The sequence below is a fragment of the Vicugna pacos genome, chromosome 10, assembly GCF_048564905.1.
Source record: "Vicugna pacos chromosome 10, VicPac4, whole genome shotgun sequence".
NCBI lineage: Eukaryota > Metazoa > Chordata > Mammalia > Artiodactyla > Camelidae > Vicugna > Vicugna pacos.
Genome location: NC_132996.1, coordinates 6,764,920 through 6,783,853, shown reverse-complemented (window position 1 = coordinate 6,783,853; position 18,934 = coordinate 6,764,920). Strand labels below are relative to the sequence as shown.

The window sequence follows — 18,934 nt, the reverse complement described above, 5'->3', positions numbered from 1 at the left end:
TCTTCTATTTTGTTTTCAAAGTTACTTTGATTTTCTCATTAACAGCTATTAATCTTCATAAGGTGGTATGTTTTATTTGTAAGGTAATGTCCAATTTTAAAGAAATTTCAAAAAAGAACTAGGTCTACTAGCTTCTCTGAGCTGTTAAAAAATTGTATGTATATATACATATATGTCTAAAATTGGTATCAATTATTTTATCTAGAAAAAAAGTGACTGGTTTTGATTGAATTTTATTAGTGTTTCTTCTTGTTCCATATGTGTGTATGTGTATATGTATATGCAGATATATACATGTATTTTTTTAAAAAATGGATCTCCAGTGATACCTTCGAAAAGAACTCTTATCTGTCTCCTAAAGGAGTACTTTCAGCTCATATAGCAATGTGAATTGTGTGTTTCTGTAATTACATTACTGTAATTGGCTGTATTATTTTAAGCCAGTATCTAGTATTTCCTTAGAATTGGATCCGAGTCACTCAAAAACTTTCAACCTGTGATTTGTCCATTATCTCGGACCAAAAGGAACATTCTGCAGGAGAGTTACGACGACCCCAGTGTTAAAGGTAAGGAAACAGAGACTCAGTAAGGTGAAGTGCTTTCCACATGCCCTAGATGTTAGGGGCTCTTCTGACTTCCTATTTCTATTCGGAATACCTTATTAGAGGACAGTTCCCCAAACAGGTTAGCAAAAAACTACAAAACCCGTAATTCTCTTATAATAACATGGCTTTACTTAATAACTTCCTTAGAGGTTTGTGTTTCCAATCTGGGAAACAGTCTTAACATATGAGCTGGTTTTCCTAGCTTGAGGAGCTTCAATCTATTTCAAAAATTTGTAACTCTTTTCTAAAATATTTTTTGCATTAAAAACTCTTTGGAAAAATCTGATGAAGGTTATAAAATTTCCTCCTTGCAAAAATGTACATACACCCATGTAGACAAAATTCTGCATACCATCTTAAGGTTTCTGTTTTGTAAATATTATCAGGGAGACAAAGGGAGCTACATAGAAAGAGCACATAATAATAGCTTTTTATTTTTATGTGTTAAGATTTTTTTTTCCTCTAAAGTAGATTTGTTAGATGTGAACGTTTAAAATCTCACCTAAATGGTAATGAAATGATACGGTTAATATTAACTTTAGCAATCAATCTAATACTTTTCCAATCTTGTAAACTCTTAACGAAAATATGGTTACACAAAAACATTAAAAATTCAAGTTACGCTTTATAAAGGAAAACAACTGAAACCTCACAATTTGTCTCTGAAATGTACACAGTATGATATGTTATAAATGTAAGGCTTTGAGAAGAATATTTTAAAAACTCAAGACCTCATAATCCTGACGAAAACAAAAACAGACATACCACAAAATTTAATTTTTTAAAGATTAAAAACGGCATTCACTTTTTATGAAAGAGGAGAGGTTTCACCATCCCTGCCAAGATCTTGGGTAACTGGGCGGCAATAACCTCAGACATCATTTCTGGAAATTCAACACTCAGTGCCCGGGACTGGATAAACGTATTCAAGCAGTAAAGATGAAGCTGTTTGACAAGCTGTTGGTTTAACAAATGGATAAGAAGCATGTAAGAAAAATAATAAATTCACATACTGTTCAAACATGGCAGCTTATTTTTCTAACAACAGAAATACTTAAGATATTTTCTTCTAACCAAATGAAAACAAGCCTCTCCACTTTCTAGAATAATATGTAAAATATTACATGCTCATGAGGAAATACTCTAATATACAGAAGGATTTAAAGAAATGGAAGTAATTTTTGGAATCCTTCAGGACAACCATTGTGAACATTATGGTGTATTTCAAGTTTTTTTTCTTTTTTATACGTACTCAGGCACACACATAATACGCACACATGCATGTATTTCCAAAAAGGCAATTATTTTATAGTCTATTCCTTAATCTAGCTTTTTCATATCACAATATAAAGACTTCTATTTCAATACAAACAACCCAAAGTCATCCATTTTAATCTAATTTTAATTTTTTCAAAATGATTTAATGTACTTAATTTTGAAAGTCAAACAGTACTATAAGACTTACAGCAACGAAACAGAAGTAACAACACATGTGCAACTACTTTCAACCTTTTTAACCTGCGTTGTTTGATATTTCTCTCTGTATTTCTAATAGATTTTGTCTTCCAGATTTTACATGATTGAGTTTCTATTAAATGAAGATTTAGCTCTTCTGTACTATAACCGCCCCCTCCATCCCCACGTACACACATGTTCTTCTCCTATTCTCTATATAGTTGTATCTCAATTTTTGGCCAAATCAATACCTAGCGTTTACATTATCGAGATTTTTATTATTTCCTGCTGGATTACATTTCCTTTCTTATGTGACTCATCTTAATCTTGCTAGGGCTAATCACCTCATGTTTCTGCCTCCTTTGTTTCTTCTTTTCATCTCAAAGTCATAGTCAACTTCTCTGACAGAGCTGTGAAAACTCCCTTCAGTAGGTTCAGACGTATTGGTAATCTCTCAGTTCCGTCTGTTTTCTCGGTGCTAGTACCCGGAAACCCCCTGCACGGCTGCTCCAATGGCGCCTAAGCGCAGGTTAACGTGCTGACACCCCTTTGCATCTGTCCCGGCCTGAATCTTCATTGTCTTCGGCCCACTCCAGAGTTTTGTTGTAAGAAATTCTGTAGACGCCCTTGAGAAAGTTTATATTTGAGGGAAGCTCCATGAGACCTTGCAGGTCTGAAAATACTTTCATGTAATGTTACTTGTTTGCCGGTATGGCTGGTGTAAAATTCTTTGAAGAGTTTCCTTTCCTTCAAAATTCTGAAGGTACTGTTCCGTCGTTTCTGGGTTCCAGTACTGCTGTTGAGAAGTCCCGTATCATTCTGAATCCTGATGATTTGATGTGACTTATTTCTTTTCTCATTGGTGTATCTTATAATTCTCTCTTTATTCCTGATATACTGGATTTTATAATACTGTGCCTTGGTTCAACTGTCCTGTGTCTGAACACTGGGACCTTATACCCAGAAATACCCTCCAGTCCCAGCAAGTTTCCTAATTTCTTACATATTTCCTCTCCTTGGTTTTCATTTTCTTTCTTCTAGAAATTAATATTAATCGTAGAATGGAACCCCCTAGAAAAATTCCCTAAATTTGCTCTCACTCTAATTTTTCATATCTTTACCCTTTTTTGTTATTTTTTTCTGAGTTTTCCTGAGATTTATATTTCCCAAGTTTTATATTTATATTGAATTTTTAATTTCTGCTCTTCTTTATTTAATTATCCAAAAGTATTTTCTTGCTAAATGTTCCTTTTTAAGTGTTTTCTATTCATGTTTCATGGATGCAACATCATTCTTATTTCTCTGAATATCTTAATTTTGGGGAAGATTTCTTCTGTTCTCTGCACTGGTGCCTTTTCTTTCAAGTTACTTTTTTTTTTCTGTTTATTTTGCTTTCTGTCTTTCATTTTAGAAGCTTTATCTAAATGGCTAATGATCCTTGGCTATCTGTTCATATTCAGGAGTGAGGCTTCAAATCCAACCTGGTGAAGAGACAGCTTTTCTACACCTTGACTGTTATTTTAGTGTGGTTTCTAAACACAGTAGTGATAAAAGCTTGTATACAATATGTCTTAACTAACCCCATGTTTCTTATTTTATTAATCCAGTTGTGGTGTTAGGCACTTCTAAGGGTTTTTCCCCTTCTTGTATAAGCATGCTGCATATATATCTTAAATACTTGCCTAATTATTTACTTAAGATAAATCCTAAAAACTGGGAATTTGAAAAGCATGCAAATTTTAAGTTTTGCTACATACTGCCAGACTGTCAAATAGCATTGTTACTGACTTATAACTCCATGCAAAATAGTATGAGAGTCTTAATTTCCACATCCATAACTTTGCTTTTCCTGTATACATAAAATCTTTTCTAAAATATTCTAGAGCATTTTCAGGAAAATGTGTCACAATTCCTATCAAGCATTAAATTATTCTCAAATTATACAAATACTAGTAAAAGGATATTTGGGTGACCTACACTGAAAATGAAGAAAGTACAATATAAATTCTGAGCAGTGTGATGAAAGTACTGTTTTAAAATGTAAGAACAAATATAAAGAAGAAACTGCATGAAGTAAAATTTATATATAACCTTTAAAAAGTTACAGATATAATTTAGAATATAATTCCTGATGTTTACAAAATACTTACATCATGCAAGTTATCAAGAAGTTTTGTAAGTTGGTAGAAACGCTGTGAACTCAGGACAACACCTTTCTGCCTCAAACCAATTGCCTTGATGAGCTCTCTAATGTAGCTTGATCTCATCTCTTCAAACTGGCTTTGACTTCTGAGTCCTTCCAAAGGAACTGTAAGAAAATAATTGTAAGTGATGGTTATGTTTAAAAAGATGACTCTAGCTGTTTATAATATAAATTTCTGAGCTGTATAATGATTTCTAATGATATGCAACTCTTGAAACAAACATCTTACATAGGAAAGAGTGTTACTGATAGTTTTAGGGCCCATAAACTTCTAGTTCATTTGAAGAATATGGTAAGAACAATTAGGTAAGTTAAAGAACATTTCAGCTTACCTATTTTAGAGCTGTTATCAATGGAATATGCAGCTGACTTAGCAGGTGCTCCAAGGAGCGCTTGACATAATTCAACATTCCTGTCTCAAATACTTGGTTTTGATTCAGTTTACAATACATGTATGCCGGGTCTTTTCCTTTCTCTCTTTGTAAACAAATATGTGGATCTCTGTAAAGTTTTGACTTTATATAAATCTGAAGTATTCCTGAATATTATTCCTGGATAATTTATCTTTTTTGTTGTAATTCTAACAATGCTTCATTAAATTTCCTCACTCTTTCCTGCTGATATGAGAGAAAGATATTGATATTTGAATTTTCTCTTTTATTCAGCCACTTGGTTATACTCTACTTATTTGTGTATGTATGTATGTATTTATATTTTAAATTTGAACAATTTTTGTTTTTGTTTTTTTTTGGTATTTGACAGTGCTATATTCAAATAATATCCTCATTTTCTCCTTTCCAATACTTGTAGCTCTCATTTCTGCTTCATGATTTAGTACATTATTTAAGACTCCCAGAACAATATTCAATAATAACAGTGATGGAAATAACCCTATTTTGTTTGCTTCTGATTTTAGTGAGAATGCCTCTTATTCCCCTTATGATGTTACCTCGTAATGTACACATTTACCTCTGAAATCTTTAATTCATACATCCAAATATTAAGCACAACTTCCTGTTCTTATGGCTAGTTCTCTTATTTCTACTACATTGCCAGTTTACCCATAGGTTTTCTCCTAAATCTTTTCGGTGCTTCTGTTGTCACTTGTCTGAGATGTCCTGGTTGATTTCTTTAGCAACTGTATTACCAGAACTCCCGATTTCCTGGTTTCCTTTTATTTTGGTTGCACTTGTCCTACAAACATCAACCTTAAATGAAATTTCTGACTTTTCCTGCAACTATATCAAAATTGCTGAAAGAGAAAAATCACAGAATCTCTGGATCATGCAACTATATATTTATGACCTTGACCCCAGAAATATTTCTATAAAGAAGTGTACTTCATTTGAGTCAAGTTAATGGCATGAGGCCAGCAAAGAGAGAGAAAGAAATCTTTAAAAAGAAAACTCCTACTTTATTGCCTGTACCCCAACCAGACCTTGGCTTCCACTTCCCTTGGAACAAAGGTGGGCAGAAATAACAAATCAACAGAAACCAAAAGTTAACTCTTTGGTTATGAGTTTTCAAGAGCTCAGATCCTGAGTATGAAAGGGACTTAGAAAGGTCATTTAGGTCATATGAGATTTTTGCTCCAATTGGAAACTTTACTGTTGTACATACATGTGTATGTATGTGCTGTGTGTGTCTATGATCTCATCTTCCTACTTCAGTCAGCAGCTATTTTAAACATCCATAACTCTTTTAAAACTTCCCAACCAATCCTCACGTCCCCCTCACTCTTAAACATGATTATAAAATTAGTTTTCCTTCTGATTATTGAAGTATGGCTTTCCCACTGGGTTTTAAAGAGCTGGAAAACTAGTAACCCAGCACCTTCACTCTGTCCATCTAAGTGTTTAGGACCAGAACTTGAACCAATCATCCTCCTTAAGAGACAAGCAGATCTAACCGCATCTGCCTCATCCTTTCAGTACCAACCAGTAACAACACACTCCCAGGATACGACAGTCCAGTCACGAGGCTCGTATCCTGTGCTCCTGGGACAGCTCTGAAAATTAGCCTCCTTTCTTATTCTTTTCCTTAGATTTCAGCTCCATGATGAACCAGCTCTCCAAAATATTTCTATTTCCTTTGACCTCTTTACGTTCATTATTGTTTTCTTAATTATTGCATCCAACATTAAATGATTTGAGAATTTTCTCTCAGATTCTTGTTGATTCCACGTGTGAGTTTTTAGGATTTCTTGTAAATACATTAGAGGTAAGTTGGGAGAGGGTGAGTCAAGAGTAGTTAGCAAGATGCTATTTTAGATAAGAACACTTTAAAAAGATCATACTTATTTTTGGTTTAGCTAACTTAAAAATAATGTATATTCACTGGAAACATTTTAGAAAATACAGAAAATACACAGAAAACTAAAAGTCACCTGAGATCCTACAATCTAATATTTTAGATGATTATTTAGACATTTCCTAATATTCTATTGAGAATATTTACTTATATCATTCAAAATTCTCCAAAAATGAATGTTTTAATTCTCAAATAAAACATCATATCACAAAAATGTATAGGAAATACATTTTTTTATCATTTGGCATTTGGAATATTTTAGTAGTCTAAATAATACAATGAATGTTGCTTCTGATTTTTTAAGAATATATTTTTAGAAGTGGAATTATTATTATTAAACTGCTTCTTACTATATAACTGTTTTGTAGCGATGATTGAGTATTTTCATTTTAGGCAATATTTGCTTCTTATAGAGAAAAATAAAATATCATCTCATTTTAATTTCTCAAATTATTAGTGAGGTTGAACACTTTTTTATACTTACTAGTAATTTGGTTGTTTTTAATTTTTTTTTTGTTTTGTACTAATTTATTTATAGGGCCCTAAGCTATATTGAAATATTTTCCTAAATTTATTGTTTAAAGCATAATTTTAAAATATTTTATCAGTTTTGTGACTTTATAAGGGGAAAGAGAATTCTCCTGGGCAACCCAAATGTTCTCATGCTCCAGAGGCAAACACTTTCAATTCTTTCAACTATTTCTTTCCATCTTTCCTTCCATAGCTTTAAGTAACATCCTTGTAGTGCTGATACTTGATTTTTCATTTTTACCTTTTGACTTTCCAGTATAGAAAGTGGGGCTGTAGCTCTATTTCCATACTCCAGATCTATCATCACCACACCACCAACACACTCACACATACAGATTCCTATTCCTCATCTTCCTGATACAATTTTCACAATATTGGTCAGATCACTATTCAGTGTTTGTTATTTCAGCTATGTAAAACGCTACCACAGTCAAGTCATACAGCATATGCTCTGATTTCTTTTCTAGCAGTTCTTTGTTTTTCTAAGAGTAAGTAATCATCCTAATGGGTATGAAGTGGTATCACACTGTAGTTTTCATTCGTGTTTCTCTAATGATTAGTGATGCGGAGTATCTTTTCATGTGCTTGACGGCTGCTTGTTTCTTGTGAGAAATGTCCATCAAGGCTTTTATCCATTTTTGAATTGGGTTATTTTTTACAGTTGAATTGTAGGGTTTTTTTTTACATATTCTGGATGTTAATATTACTTTAGCAAATACATGATTTTCAATGTTTTCACCAATTCAATGGGTTGCCTTTTTATGGTGTTGTGTCCTTTGATGCACAGAAGTTTTAAATTTTAAGTTTCCTTATCTCTTTTTTTGTTGCCTGTTTTCAGTGTCATATCCAAGAGATCACTGTAAACTCCAATGTCATCAAGCTTTCTCTCTATGTTTTATTCTAAGAGTTTCATAGTTTAAGGTCTTAGATTTAGATCTTTGACTTATTTTAAGTTAATTAAATTTTTTACTGAAATATAGTTTATGCAATATTATGTTAATTGTAGGCATATTATGTAATGATTTGATATTTATATACATTATGAAATGATCACCACAATAAGTCTAGTAACCATCTGTCCCGATACAAAGTTATTACAATATTACTGACAATATCCCTTATGCTAAATATTACATGTCCATGGCTTATTTATTTTAAAACTGGAGGTTCGTACTTCTTAATCCCCTTCACCTATTTTTCCCCTATCCCCTCCTCTCTGGCAACCACCTATTTGTTCTCTGTACCTATGAGTCTGTTTCCATTTTGTTTTGTTTGTTTTTTAGATTCCACATATAAATGAGATCATTTAATATCTGTCTTCCTCTGTCTGAATTAGTTCACTCGGCATAATACCCTCTAGATCCATACAGGTTGCTGCATATGGCAAGATTTCTTTTTATGGCTGAATAATATTTCATCATATATACACATGCCATGTCTTCTTCATCCACTTATCTATCAATGGACACTTAGGTTGCTTCCATACCTTAGCTATTAAAAATAATGCTGCAGTGAACACTGGTATGCATATATTTTTTGAATTAGGGTGACTGGGGGCTGTTGCCTGTTTGCTAGAGGGCAGGTATGTCCCCCGTGCTAAAAGTCCAGAGAGAGGATTCCAAAATGATACCTGCCAGCACCTGGGTTATCACAGTAGAATGAGCTCTCTAAAATGACTGCTGCCAGCATCTTTGTTCCCAGGGGTAGTACCAGTTGCCTCCTGACTCTCTGGGAGGCTCTCCAAGATCAGCAAGTGGGTCACACCTAGGCTCCTTTCAAATTCACTGTGGTAGGACTTGGGAGTATGCAAGATTTTGCACATGCCCTTTAAGAGCAGAGTCTCTGTTTCTTACAGACCTCCAGTTCTCTTAAACATAAGCCACACTGGTTTTCAAAGCGAGCTATTATGGGGGGGGGTCATCTTCCTGGTGCAAGATTTCGGGGCTGGGAACGCTGATGTGGGACTCAGACCCCTTGCTTCTTGGAAAGGACCTCTACAATTGTGATATTCCTTCTGTATGTAGGTTGCTGACCCAGGGGTGTGAGTCCTGACTATATAATGTCTCCATCCCTCCTACTCGTGTCATTGTGGTTCCTTATTTCTGTGTTTAATTATGGAAAACCTTTTCTGCTAGGCTTCAGGTTGCTCTCATAGATAGCTGTTCTGCCAGTCGTTGTAATTTTGGTGTCTTTCCTTTCTTTGTGCTATTCCTTTTTCATGTATCCAGTTCTTATTTTATGGATGCAGTATGTTCTCTTACATTATAAAGAATGATAGGTTTTTTTTTAAGTTTTCATCTCCCTATAGTCTTGTTTCCTCTGTTTTTTTTTTTTCTGTTTTGTTGTTGTCTTTGATATCAAAGACCTCCCTCTGGTGTCTTGGCTATTTATTTATATTCAAGAGCAGAAAGCTAAGAAGCTGACTGATAGTTCTGTTTCAATGGGTGGTCCTTATTGACTGTGAGCTTTAGTTCAGGGCAATCTGGCTGAGCTATGTCAAAGAGAAACTCTTAATATTAGTATAGTTCTTTTTCTTTCTGGCTAAACAAATTCTATAGAGAAGATTCTTTCATTCTCCTATCTGGAGGATACAAACATGGATGATAGTGTTCTAGAAGACAGGTGGGTTTGGAGAATGGTGCCTCAACATTTGGTATATAACCTTAATCTGTTTTCACTATAGAACCCCTCACTAATATCAGTGCCTGCTATTCACTAATCCAGCTGCCTTCTGTTATATACTGTTCAGAGAATAAATCTACAATCTCTGCCTCAGTTGTACAAAAACAATTACATGGTTGGGTGATATTTGGAAACAGATTTTTAAAAGAAGTTGGTGTTTTCAACTCTACTTTCACTCTCATTAAAAACAAAACACTGTTGTCAGTAATTGCAAAACATGCTGGACGTTCAGTGATGCAATTAAGATGCTTCTTGGCTTTTCTAACTTCTGGCTTAGAATCCACCTTCTCAGGTATGCCAAATTAGTTCTGCTTGCTGGCTTCCAGAATTTTATTGCTACTGATTTTTCTTCCATTCTCTTTCCCTTTTATTTCTTAAAAAAAATCCCTTTACTAGTATTTTCATGTAGTTTTAGAAGGAACAATGGTAAAAGTGTGTGTTTAACCTGCCATATTTTCCTGGAGATCTGTCTTTGAATTTTTAATGGCAAATGTGACTTATCAAGTCAATAAACTTCCTTTGCCAACTTTCCTACTGCATTTATTTTTAAAAAGGTATTCTTTACTTGAGATTTCTAAATCATTTGTATCGCTTTTAGTTTGTTTTTTAACAACTGACATGTTTACAAATATGTGCTTTTTATTTTAGAGTATAATTTGAACTAACTATCTAAACTAAGTTTTCCCAAATATAAAGCAACTTTTCTTAACAATATTTATTTGTTCCATACTCCTAAATTTGTGATGTTCCCATTACAGTATATTAAGTTCTGGTATGTACTGTCTGACTTGACTAACAATTCAGTGTATGTACTCTTCTTCCACACCCTTAATTATTGTAGCTTTCTAATTCTCTCCCTGCTCCTAAATTTTTATAATACTTATTTATTTTTCAAGACTTACAAATTTTCAATAGCTTTGCCAAGTCTCTCCTCAAAATTTCCATTAGGATTTTGATTATAATTTGTGTAAATTATATTACACAAGTTATTATATGTAATAACATATATTTATAATTATTTATAATACATATTTACAATATATGTATTAAGTACTATCCAATAAATAGGTGATTTTTCCCTTTTCTTGAAGCTGCAAGTGGCCAAGAACCTTGCTTTCTATGGTGCGTGAATGGAAGTCATTCGTATATCCCTTCCTTCCCTTACTGCTCCCGTTTTTTTCTTTAACCACTGCTCTAGTGATTATGGAAAAATGTGTCGAGATGTCGCCTCCATTTGTCTGGCCACCTGAAGGATGACAGTAAGCCTCTCTGTCAATCTGCACTGGAAATATAGTGAGAATAATAAACACTTAACTTGTTTTTGATAAGCTACTGAGATTTTGGGGTTGTTGGATCCCCCAGCATAATGCAGCCCTCTACATAAATATAGAATTATGTTAATGATATCAACTAATTTTGGATTTCTAGGACTATTTATGAAATATCTGCTGTAGGAGCCACTACTGTCAAGAAAAGGAGGGCAGAAGTTAACTGCTGTTATTACTAAATTTATTCCAGTTGACTCCCTTGGCCAGTCCCGTATCAGTGCTGTTAGTCCACTTCATACTTTGTCATCAAATTAGGCTTGAAGAGTTTCCAAGGATGAGGGACAGGGCTATGGATCCTTAGATTCTGAATTGGTCTGTGTTTGGGCATAAGTTTCATGAGGTAAACTTCCTTTTTAAGAGTTCAGTTTTTCTGCCTTTCCTCTTGCTGTATACCCCCCTACTCCCCCAGCCCCACCATGTGAGATTGGTGGCCACTTGAAGGAGGTCCCTGCAAAGATGCTGCTGAGACAGACCCTTGGCGCACCTTCTACCTAAGGTCTTAGCTCCCTGTGGTTCCCTTTCAAATCACTATGAGTGAAGAAAGGATCAATTCAGACAGTCAACGGCTGAACCTACCTGTGCACGGAAAGGGCACAGAAAGTGTAAAAGGTAAAAGCAATTTCTAAAACTTACCCACCCAGATCCTTGGCGATCCATTGAGGCAGAGGTGCATGCTTTTTGTGTATTAAAAAGAATGATGGATATGCCTGTCCTTCTGGGGACCAATGCTGTTTCGTAATATACCATTTTCCTCTTCAGGGTATACAGGTAGGGTGCCAGCCTCTCCTGGAGTTAACATGGGCCATGGAATGTGGGTGGAAGACACTTCCGGGTTTTGCCTCCTAACCTTGCCTTGCTCAGTACTCATCTTCTAATCAGATCCAGTGGAGGACTCCAAGCTGCTTCCAAAGGGCAGAGCCCCTGGATGAAATGAGCCTGGGTTTTCTTGCTAACCCACTGGACTGACTGTGGGTGATAAATAACCTGCTATTGCAGTATGCTACTGATACTTGTAGTTGTTTGTTATAACAGTTAGCCTATCCTAACATAAAGAGAATAGCTACAAATAAAACTGTATACTTTGTAGAACAAATCCTTTTTGTTTATGCAATATTAATTGGTTTATATTATCTTATTGGATGAATATGAAAAAGTCATTTAATCATGTTCTATCTAGAAAGGAATAGAAACTGGTTGAATTGATAGGCTACTTTAGTATTAGGCGACAGGTGAAATCTGAGAAACATGAAATAATTTATTATAGTCTACAGATGTTTCCCTTCTGCAAATAGAATGTAAGATTCATACCTCATATATAATCATATGACCCTATTGTTGTCTAAGACTTTAAGGAAGTACATTATCTTGGATTAAGTTACTTGCGCTCACTCACTTGTATTAAGAAGTAGCAATACTTTCATACAGAGGAACTCTTCTTGGCTAACTTGAAGCTTCACAAACTCCTGTGGGATCTGCCACATGGTAAGGCATAATGAGTAGAATGATGATTCCTTCATCCGCTGTCTTGCATCACACACAACACACAAAAGGAAAAGCAACAGGAACCAAACAAACAAACAAAAAAACACACACAGTGTCTTAGCCGGTTGATGTAATTTATCAGAGAATATGAGACTTAGTAACTACCTTACTTAAGGAAAATGACTTTTTATAAACAAACTCAATACTTGGAATTTTAAACGTCTTCTAAATTTTTTCACAATGCTGGATTTTTGAGGTTAAGAAATTTTAAGTTTAGAAAATTACATTAAATACACATTAACTAAGATTAATGTTGTTTCTCACTTTTATTCCCACATTTTAAAAACCTAAACCAAGAAAGGAGAGCAAAGTTGTCGGAGCTGAGACATGGTGCTGAGGACCACTCAGGAAAGGCTTTATTTACTCATTAATTTTTCTTGTGGGAAAAAATACATAAAATTTTGTGTACAGTCCAATGGGAGAGTGAATTCAATTCACAGAAACTGAATGGTATAGAATAGTTCAGTGTATTCAGTTTAGAGTATTCAGTGTTATACTGTGAACTTTCCTGGAGGAAAGGTATGGTAATGGAGAAAGAGAACATTAGCCACATTAAATAACTGACAAGACAAACACAAATTCTAAATGCTGATTCCTTACCAATTTCAAGGGATTGTAGAATAAAATAGATTAGAGTGTATGAAAGTTATCTGTAATCTCTAAAGACTTATTTATACAAGTGTAATGATCATGTTATGTAATTCTGAGTCAGTATGCACCATTAGAGCAGTATATATATTTCCATGAAAAGATTCTTATTCAGTTTCAAGTTATATGTAGAAAGTTAATGACAGTAATTTAAATATAGGCAAGCATCTTGAAATATTTATCTTTCAATGTTTTAAATAAATTACAAGTTTAATTTTTCCTCTGAGAAGAGAGAGAATATTTTTACCTTTTGAAGGTAAATCAATACTTTCAAGCAAAAATATTCCTCATTTATTTCATTATCTTCATTACTACCAACGTACAAAATTTTAATGTGCAAACTAAATATTTACTTTTGTCGTTAAGTATATTTCTTGATACATTTTTGAAGTTTAAAAATATCTGATTTGAGACAAACGCTATACATTGAAAGAAAAAAGCTCCAAATATCAAATTACTGATAAAATAATACAATTCTGCTGATGTTGTCATTTCAAGTAATATCCTGAGAAACCTTTCAGGAAAATTCTATTATTTAGGATGCTAGATGTATAATCCCACATATATACTGTTGATAATAATAACAACAAAATCAAGTTATTACTTACTCATTTAGTATTAGATCGGGTGCAAAATATAGCATCTGTCCACTGACATGTTTATAGGATCTCCATCCTAGTGCAAATACCATTAAGCTCATCCAAGAATACTGGATGAGGGTTATCTGGTCATCAATATGTAAGTTTCGAAAACCTGCAGAACAAATTAAAAAATAAAATGATCACAATATAGAGAACAAACTAGTGGTTACTGGTGGGGAGAGGGAACGGGGAAGGGGCAGTGTGGATAGGGAAGTGAGAAGGACAAACTATTATGTATAAAATAAGCTACAAGAATATTCTGTACAACATAGGGAATATAGCCAATACTTTATAATAACTATAAATGGAGTATAACCTTTAAAAAGTGTGAATCACTAAACTGTACATCTATAACGTGTAATATTGTATAGCAACTATACTTCAATAAAAATAAAATTTTAAAAAGAATTATAAGAAAAAATAAGAATAAAAAATAAAATGATCACAAAAGTCACTGTGTCAAAAAAAACTTGAAAATAAATAAAAATTTGAAAATAGATACAAGTAGGGTAATATAATGGTTTAATCTCAATATATCTACACTAAAAATCAGGAAATAATTATAATAGAGTTTGAAAAAAAGGAGAAGAGATTTTGAAATTCATTAAAATTAGTCACTAAGATTTATCATTCTGAGGATTCACTAACTGAATCAAACGTCAATCAATCATTCAGTGATTCAACGCTGCTTTATTGAGAGCCAATCGTGTGCACGGCACTGTGTCAAAATGCTGGGGTTATGAAGATGAGGAGGACACGGTCCTTGCCCTGGAAGGAAGCTTGCCACTCAACAGGAGAGACAAGCAGATCAGGACCGCGATGGAGAAGGTGAAGAGGGAGCAAACCAGGCAGCAAAGAGCTCGGGAAACTGTCCTAAAATGGAGACAGCGCCTGAGCAGGACAGAGGCAGTCTGCTGAGGAATCGCACTTCTTTGGGATTTAAACATGAACTGGTTTTCTAAAATCACTGCTTTCAATTGCGCTGCAATTTTTCTTTAACATTCTTTAATTAAATCTTGGGTAGATTCCATGGTTTTCTGGTCACTTTTGCCTTTTGAAACTTAATCCAGTCTCGTTCTATAGTCCCATATGGCTTAAGGGGTTTACAGTCTGTGTGTATGGATGTGTGTAGGGGTGTGTGTGTGTGTGTGTGTGTGAATGCTCTGGTCTTTCATGCCTTCACAACCTCCCTCTTTTAGGCCTTTCTCCGGCGTTGATGGCAGAGGAAGAATGGCAGAGAAAGGGCAAATCTTGACTTATGTAGTCAAAGTTTTCTCTCCATCTCTTTCAAATTCTCTTCTTGCCTGCTTGGGGGAAGATGACCAGCTCAGCACTGATGTACTTAAAGGCGGGAGAGGCAAAGAGGTGCTTGGAAATGTGGGACCATACAAGACTGATGGGCTCGTATGCCTATTAAGGAGCAATGGGAGTGATATTTTATCTATATCTATATACGTATCTATATCTATATGTATATCTCCTGATTTATATTATGCATGACTCATTGGTCGCCATGTGGAGGTGAGTCAAGGGAACAGGTCTAAAGCTAGGGAGAGAAGTTCAGAGCTATAGCCAAAGGCCAGGAGAGAGATGATAGTAAGCCTGAAATAAGTCAAGAGGTAGAAGCAGAGAAGACAGACTGCATCAGAGAAATGTTTAAAGAGTAAAAGCAAAGAAATCAGGCAACTGACGGTATATAGGTGAGAGGAAGAGGGAGTCAAATAGATCTTGCAATTTTTTTTTAACTTGCACAGTGGGTGATGATAACATTACTGAGGTAAAGTAAAGGAGGAGAAACAGGCTAGAGAGAAAACAGTAAGTTTGGATTTGTTTGAGGAACCTTTGGAATATCCATATACCTATGAATTAGAGGTATGGGGAGATACTAGAGCTAAAAATACAAAATTTGAAGTTCATGTCTGTATATTACCTCTCTTGGTTTTTTTTAAATTATGGATCACTCTTAATACAATAGAACTAGTACAGAAATGCTGCTTATAAACGGATTATTTTACAGGCTTTAAAAAATGGATAATTCATTCTTTGACATATAAAAAAGTCCGGAATCATTTGATGAGAGATAAATAAAATTCCCAAATTTTTGCAAAGCAAGATGCCCTCAAGGAGGCATATACAGACTTGCCTACTGGTGGTCTGTCTCATCAGAGAGGAAGGGGTTCTGGAGTGAAGGCCCGAGTCCAAGCTCTGGCTCTACCGTGTACTGAATGCTGCCTGGTGCAAGTCATTCAGGATCAACGAATCTAAATTTCCTTGTAAGTAAAATCACAGTGATAATGATAACTAGCTGACAGAACTGCAGTGACACTCAAATGCATCATTAGGCACATTTTAGAGCACTATGCAGAGGTCTGTTACTGGTCTACCAATAGATCCTGTAACAGAATTGCTGATGGAGCAATGGCTGCAGGAGGGCCATCAATCAGTCTGATGGAAAACCACTAATATTAAAGCAAAATGAGATCTAGGAGGCATTTTATATGTATATATATGTATTTTTAATATATTTTATGTATTTATATATCATGGAACCAGTATGACACCACTAAACTGTAAATGTTATTAATAGCAAGAAAATTCAAAATGAGAATTATGTATCCTATCTGGAATGTATACTTTCCTGAATTAACATTTCATATATACGTTTCATACATACCAGCAAATACATATTTGTCAAATATGTATGTGTTTAGAATATACATATTATATGTTACTAGATATACATAACAAATGTTATATTTCACATATATATGAAAAATGGCAGACTGGCAGAAAGTTAAGTTGAATTACTCTGATGTATTAAAACATTAATATATTGTTCTCTGTCATCGCCAGAAATATATTTATTATCCTCCATACCTTTCTTAGACAATTTTATAACTTTCTAAACAAACTATTTTATAATACCTAAATATTTAACTTACTATGCTATGTTTTCCTCTCTAGACCTTTGTTTTATATTAATCTCTAAGCAGTTTTTAAAATTTTATATGATCATTTAACAATTGATCTGTTCTTTTTTTAAAAACAAAGATTCTACTTAAATGTACATTTACACTACCCTATCCTTTGTTGTGGGGTTTTTGTTCATTTTTTCATTCTGGGGTTATTTAGGACTAGAAATAAAGGAACATTTTTAGTATATTACAGTATCAAAGGCAAATCTTGCTGAAATAACTTAAAACTTAAGAAATTATCAATATTAATAGTAGAAAGTATAGTCTTTCCATAAAGAATGGAAATGGAAATGTTAAATGGAAAACAGCTCAGAAAATAGCATTATTTACTCTACCATTTTGAAGGCTTACACTGTTAAATTGACTTGAACATGCTTGGTACAGAAGGGCAATTTTTTTTTTTACCATTAACTAATATCATTCATTACTTTATACTGAAACAAAGACAGGAACACTGAGATCAAATTCCCACTGGTGATAATGATCAGGTAAACGCAGTACATTTGAGATGACGATCAAAACGAAAACCTTCACAAGGAGAAGTGATGGATGACCCGCAATTGTGTTCAAAAAGTAGTAAAGAAAAATGCCCTTTCCTTTTAAAGTGACTTGACCCGACAATTTCTGACAAAAGCCCTGTCACAAGCTGTCTAATCCTTAATGCTTTAAGAAAAATGGAAAAGAAAGTGCACGGTTACACATGGCTTATATGACCTTCCATGGTTCTCCTGGCTTAATTCCAGAGTTCTGATAAACTGTCCAGATGTGCGCCTGTAAAAACTGTCATGTACTGCAACAGTCTGCAGCAAGGTGTCTCAGCACCTTCTGACATAAAGTGTAAACTCTGAGGAACACGAAGGAGCTCCAGTGCAGCGTGCAATCACCAACACGTGTTTGATGACCCTATGAGTAAGGACTTGATGGGTCATGATTCACAGTAGTGTGGTCCTTTCCTATCAATTTCATAATTTTGATTTCTATAAAAATTCTTTGAGCACCCCTTTGGGAGAGAGTAGGTCATGCTGGCTTGGAAGCTTACTTTGCAACGAGATGTAAAGACTAGCAAGATGTTGCTTCTGCCTTTAACACTTGTAGCCTGTGAGACAGATAAGCAGAACATAACTACCATCCAAATATGATAGCGGTGTGTTGACAAAGCAAGGGGAGAGTGGCAGGGAGTGGTGGAGCAAAGACGCCTTTGGCTCAGTCTGGGAAGGCTTGGGGAAACTGCTCTAAGGAAAGTGATGGATGATTGGCACCCTCGAAGGGCGTCCAGGTAGGCAAAGCAACATGGACAAAGGAAGGCAGGATATTGTGCAAAGAGCTTTGTGGGAACTGAACCTTAGAGGTTTCTAAAGAGGCAGAGTGAGAGAGAATGTTGCAAATTCAACACAGAAGGGCCTCGGATATAAGGCCCAGAAGTCTGGGCTTTGTTCTGAAAAGGATAATATAACTGACTATCCTTGTTTTTGCAAAGATGATTCTGGTGGCAGGACTGATGACTGTTTTGGGGGCAGCGTGAAACTGCAGGAATAGGGTCTGTGAGGGGGCTCCAACCAAAATCGAGGGAAAAGTGATGAGGATCTAAATGAGCCCATGGCGGTAGAAGTGTAAGTAGCATGTGTAACGAATCCTACATTCGATAAGTAGAACTGACAGAATTTGATAACGAAGCCGGCAGGAGGTGAAGGAGAAAAATGAGCCGAGGATGACACCCATGATTGTGTCTGCGGTGCCATTTCAAGATACAGGAAAAGGTTTCAGGCTTAAGAAGTACGTCGTGTTGGCTTGGAAGTTCACTCAGGTGGAAATCTGAAATAAGCAGTAGAAATGTATGGCCCACTAGTTCCGTAGAGGGTCTGGGTTGGGACCACGAAATTAGGAGTCATCAGAATACGGTGGAAGTCGAAGACAAGGCTACGAATGAGCGCATCCAGCCTTGCAGAGTGAGGAAATACTGGACTAGAAGACGGAACCAGGAAATGCTGAATTCATGGTATGAGTGGAGGAACAA

At 35.0% G+C, this 18,934-nt stretch overlaps 1 protein-coding gene across 1 annotated transcript in view; it reads right to left on the bottom strand.

Moving 5' to 3' along the window:
• Nucleotides 1-1,018: 1,018 nt before the first annotated feature.
• The window catches only part of PGR (progesterone receptor), a 73,072-nt gene continuing 55,156 nt past the window's right edge, over nucleotides 1,019-18,934 (bottom strand). The window contains exons 5-8 of the mRNA XM_072970759.1: nucleotides 13,913-14,057; nucleotides 12,508-12,638; nucleotides 4,211-4,368; nucleotides 1,019-1,562 (exon numbers count right to left, since the gene is read on the bottom strand). Coding sequence (XP_072826860.1) covers nucleotides 1,407-1,562; nucleotides 4,211-4,368; nucleotides 12,508-12,638; nucleotides 13,913-14,057 — 590 coding nt within the window. The 3' untranslated portion in view covers nucleotides 1,019-1,406. The remainder of the gene's footprint in view (nucleotides 1,563-4,210; nucleotides 4,369-12,507; nucleotides 12,639-13,912; nucleotides 14,058-18,934) is intronic.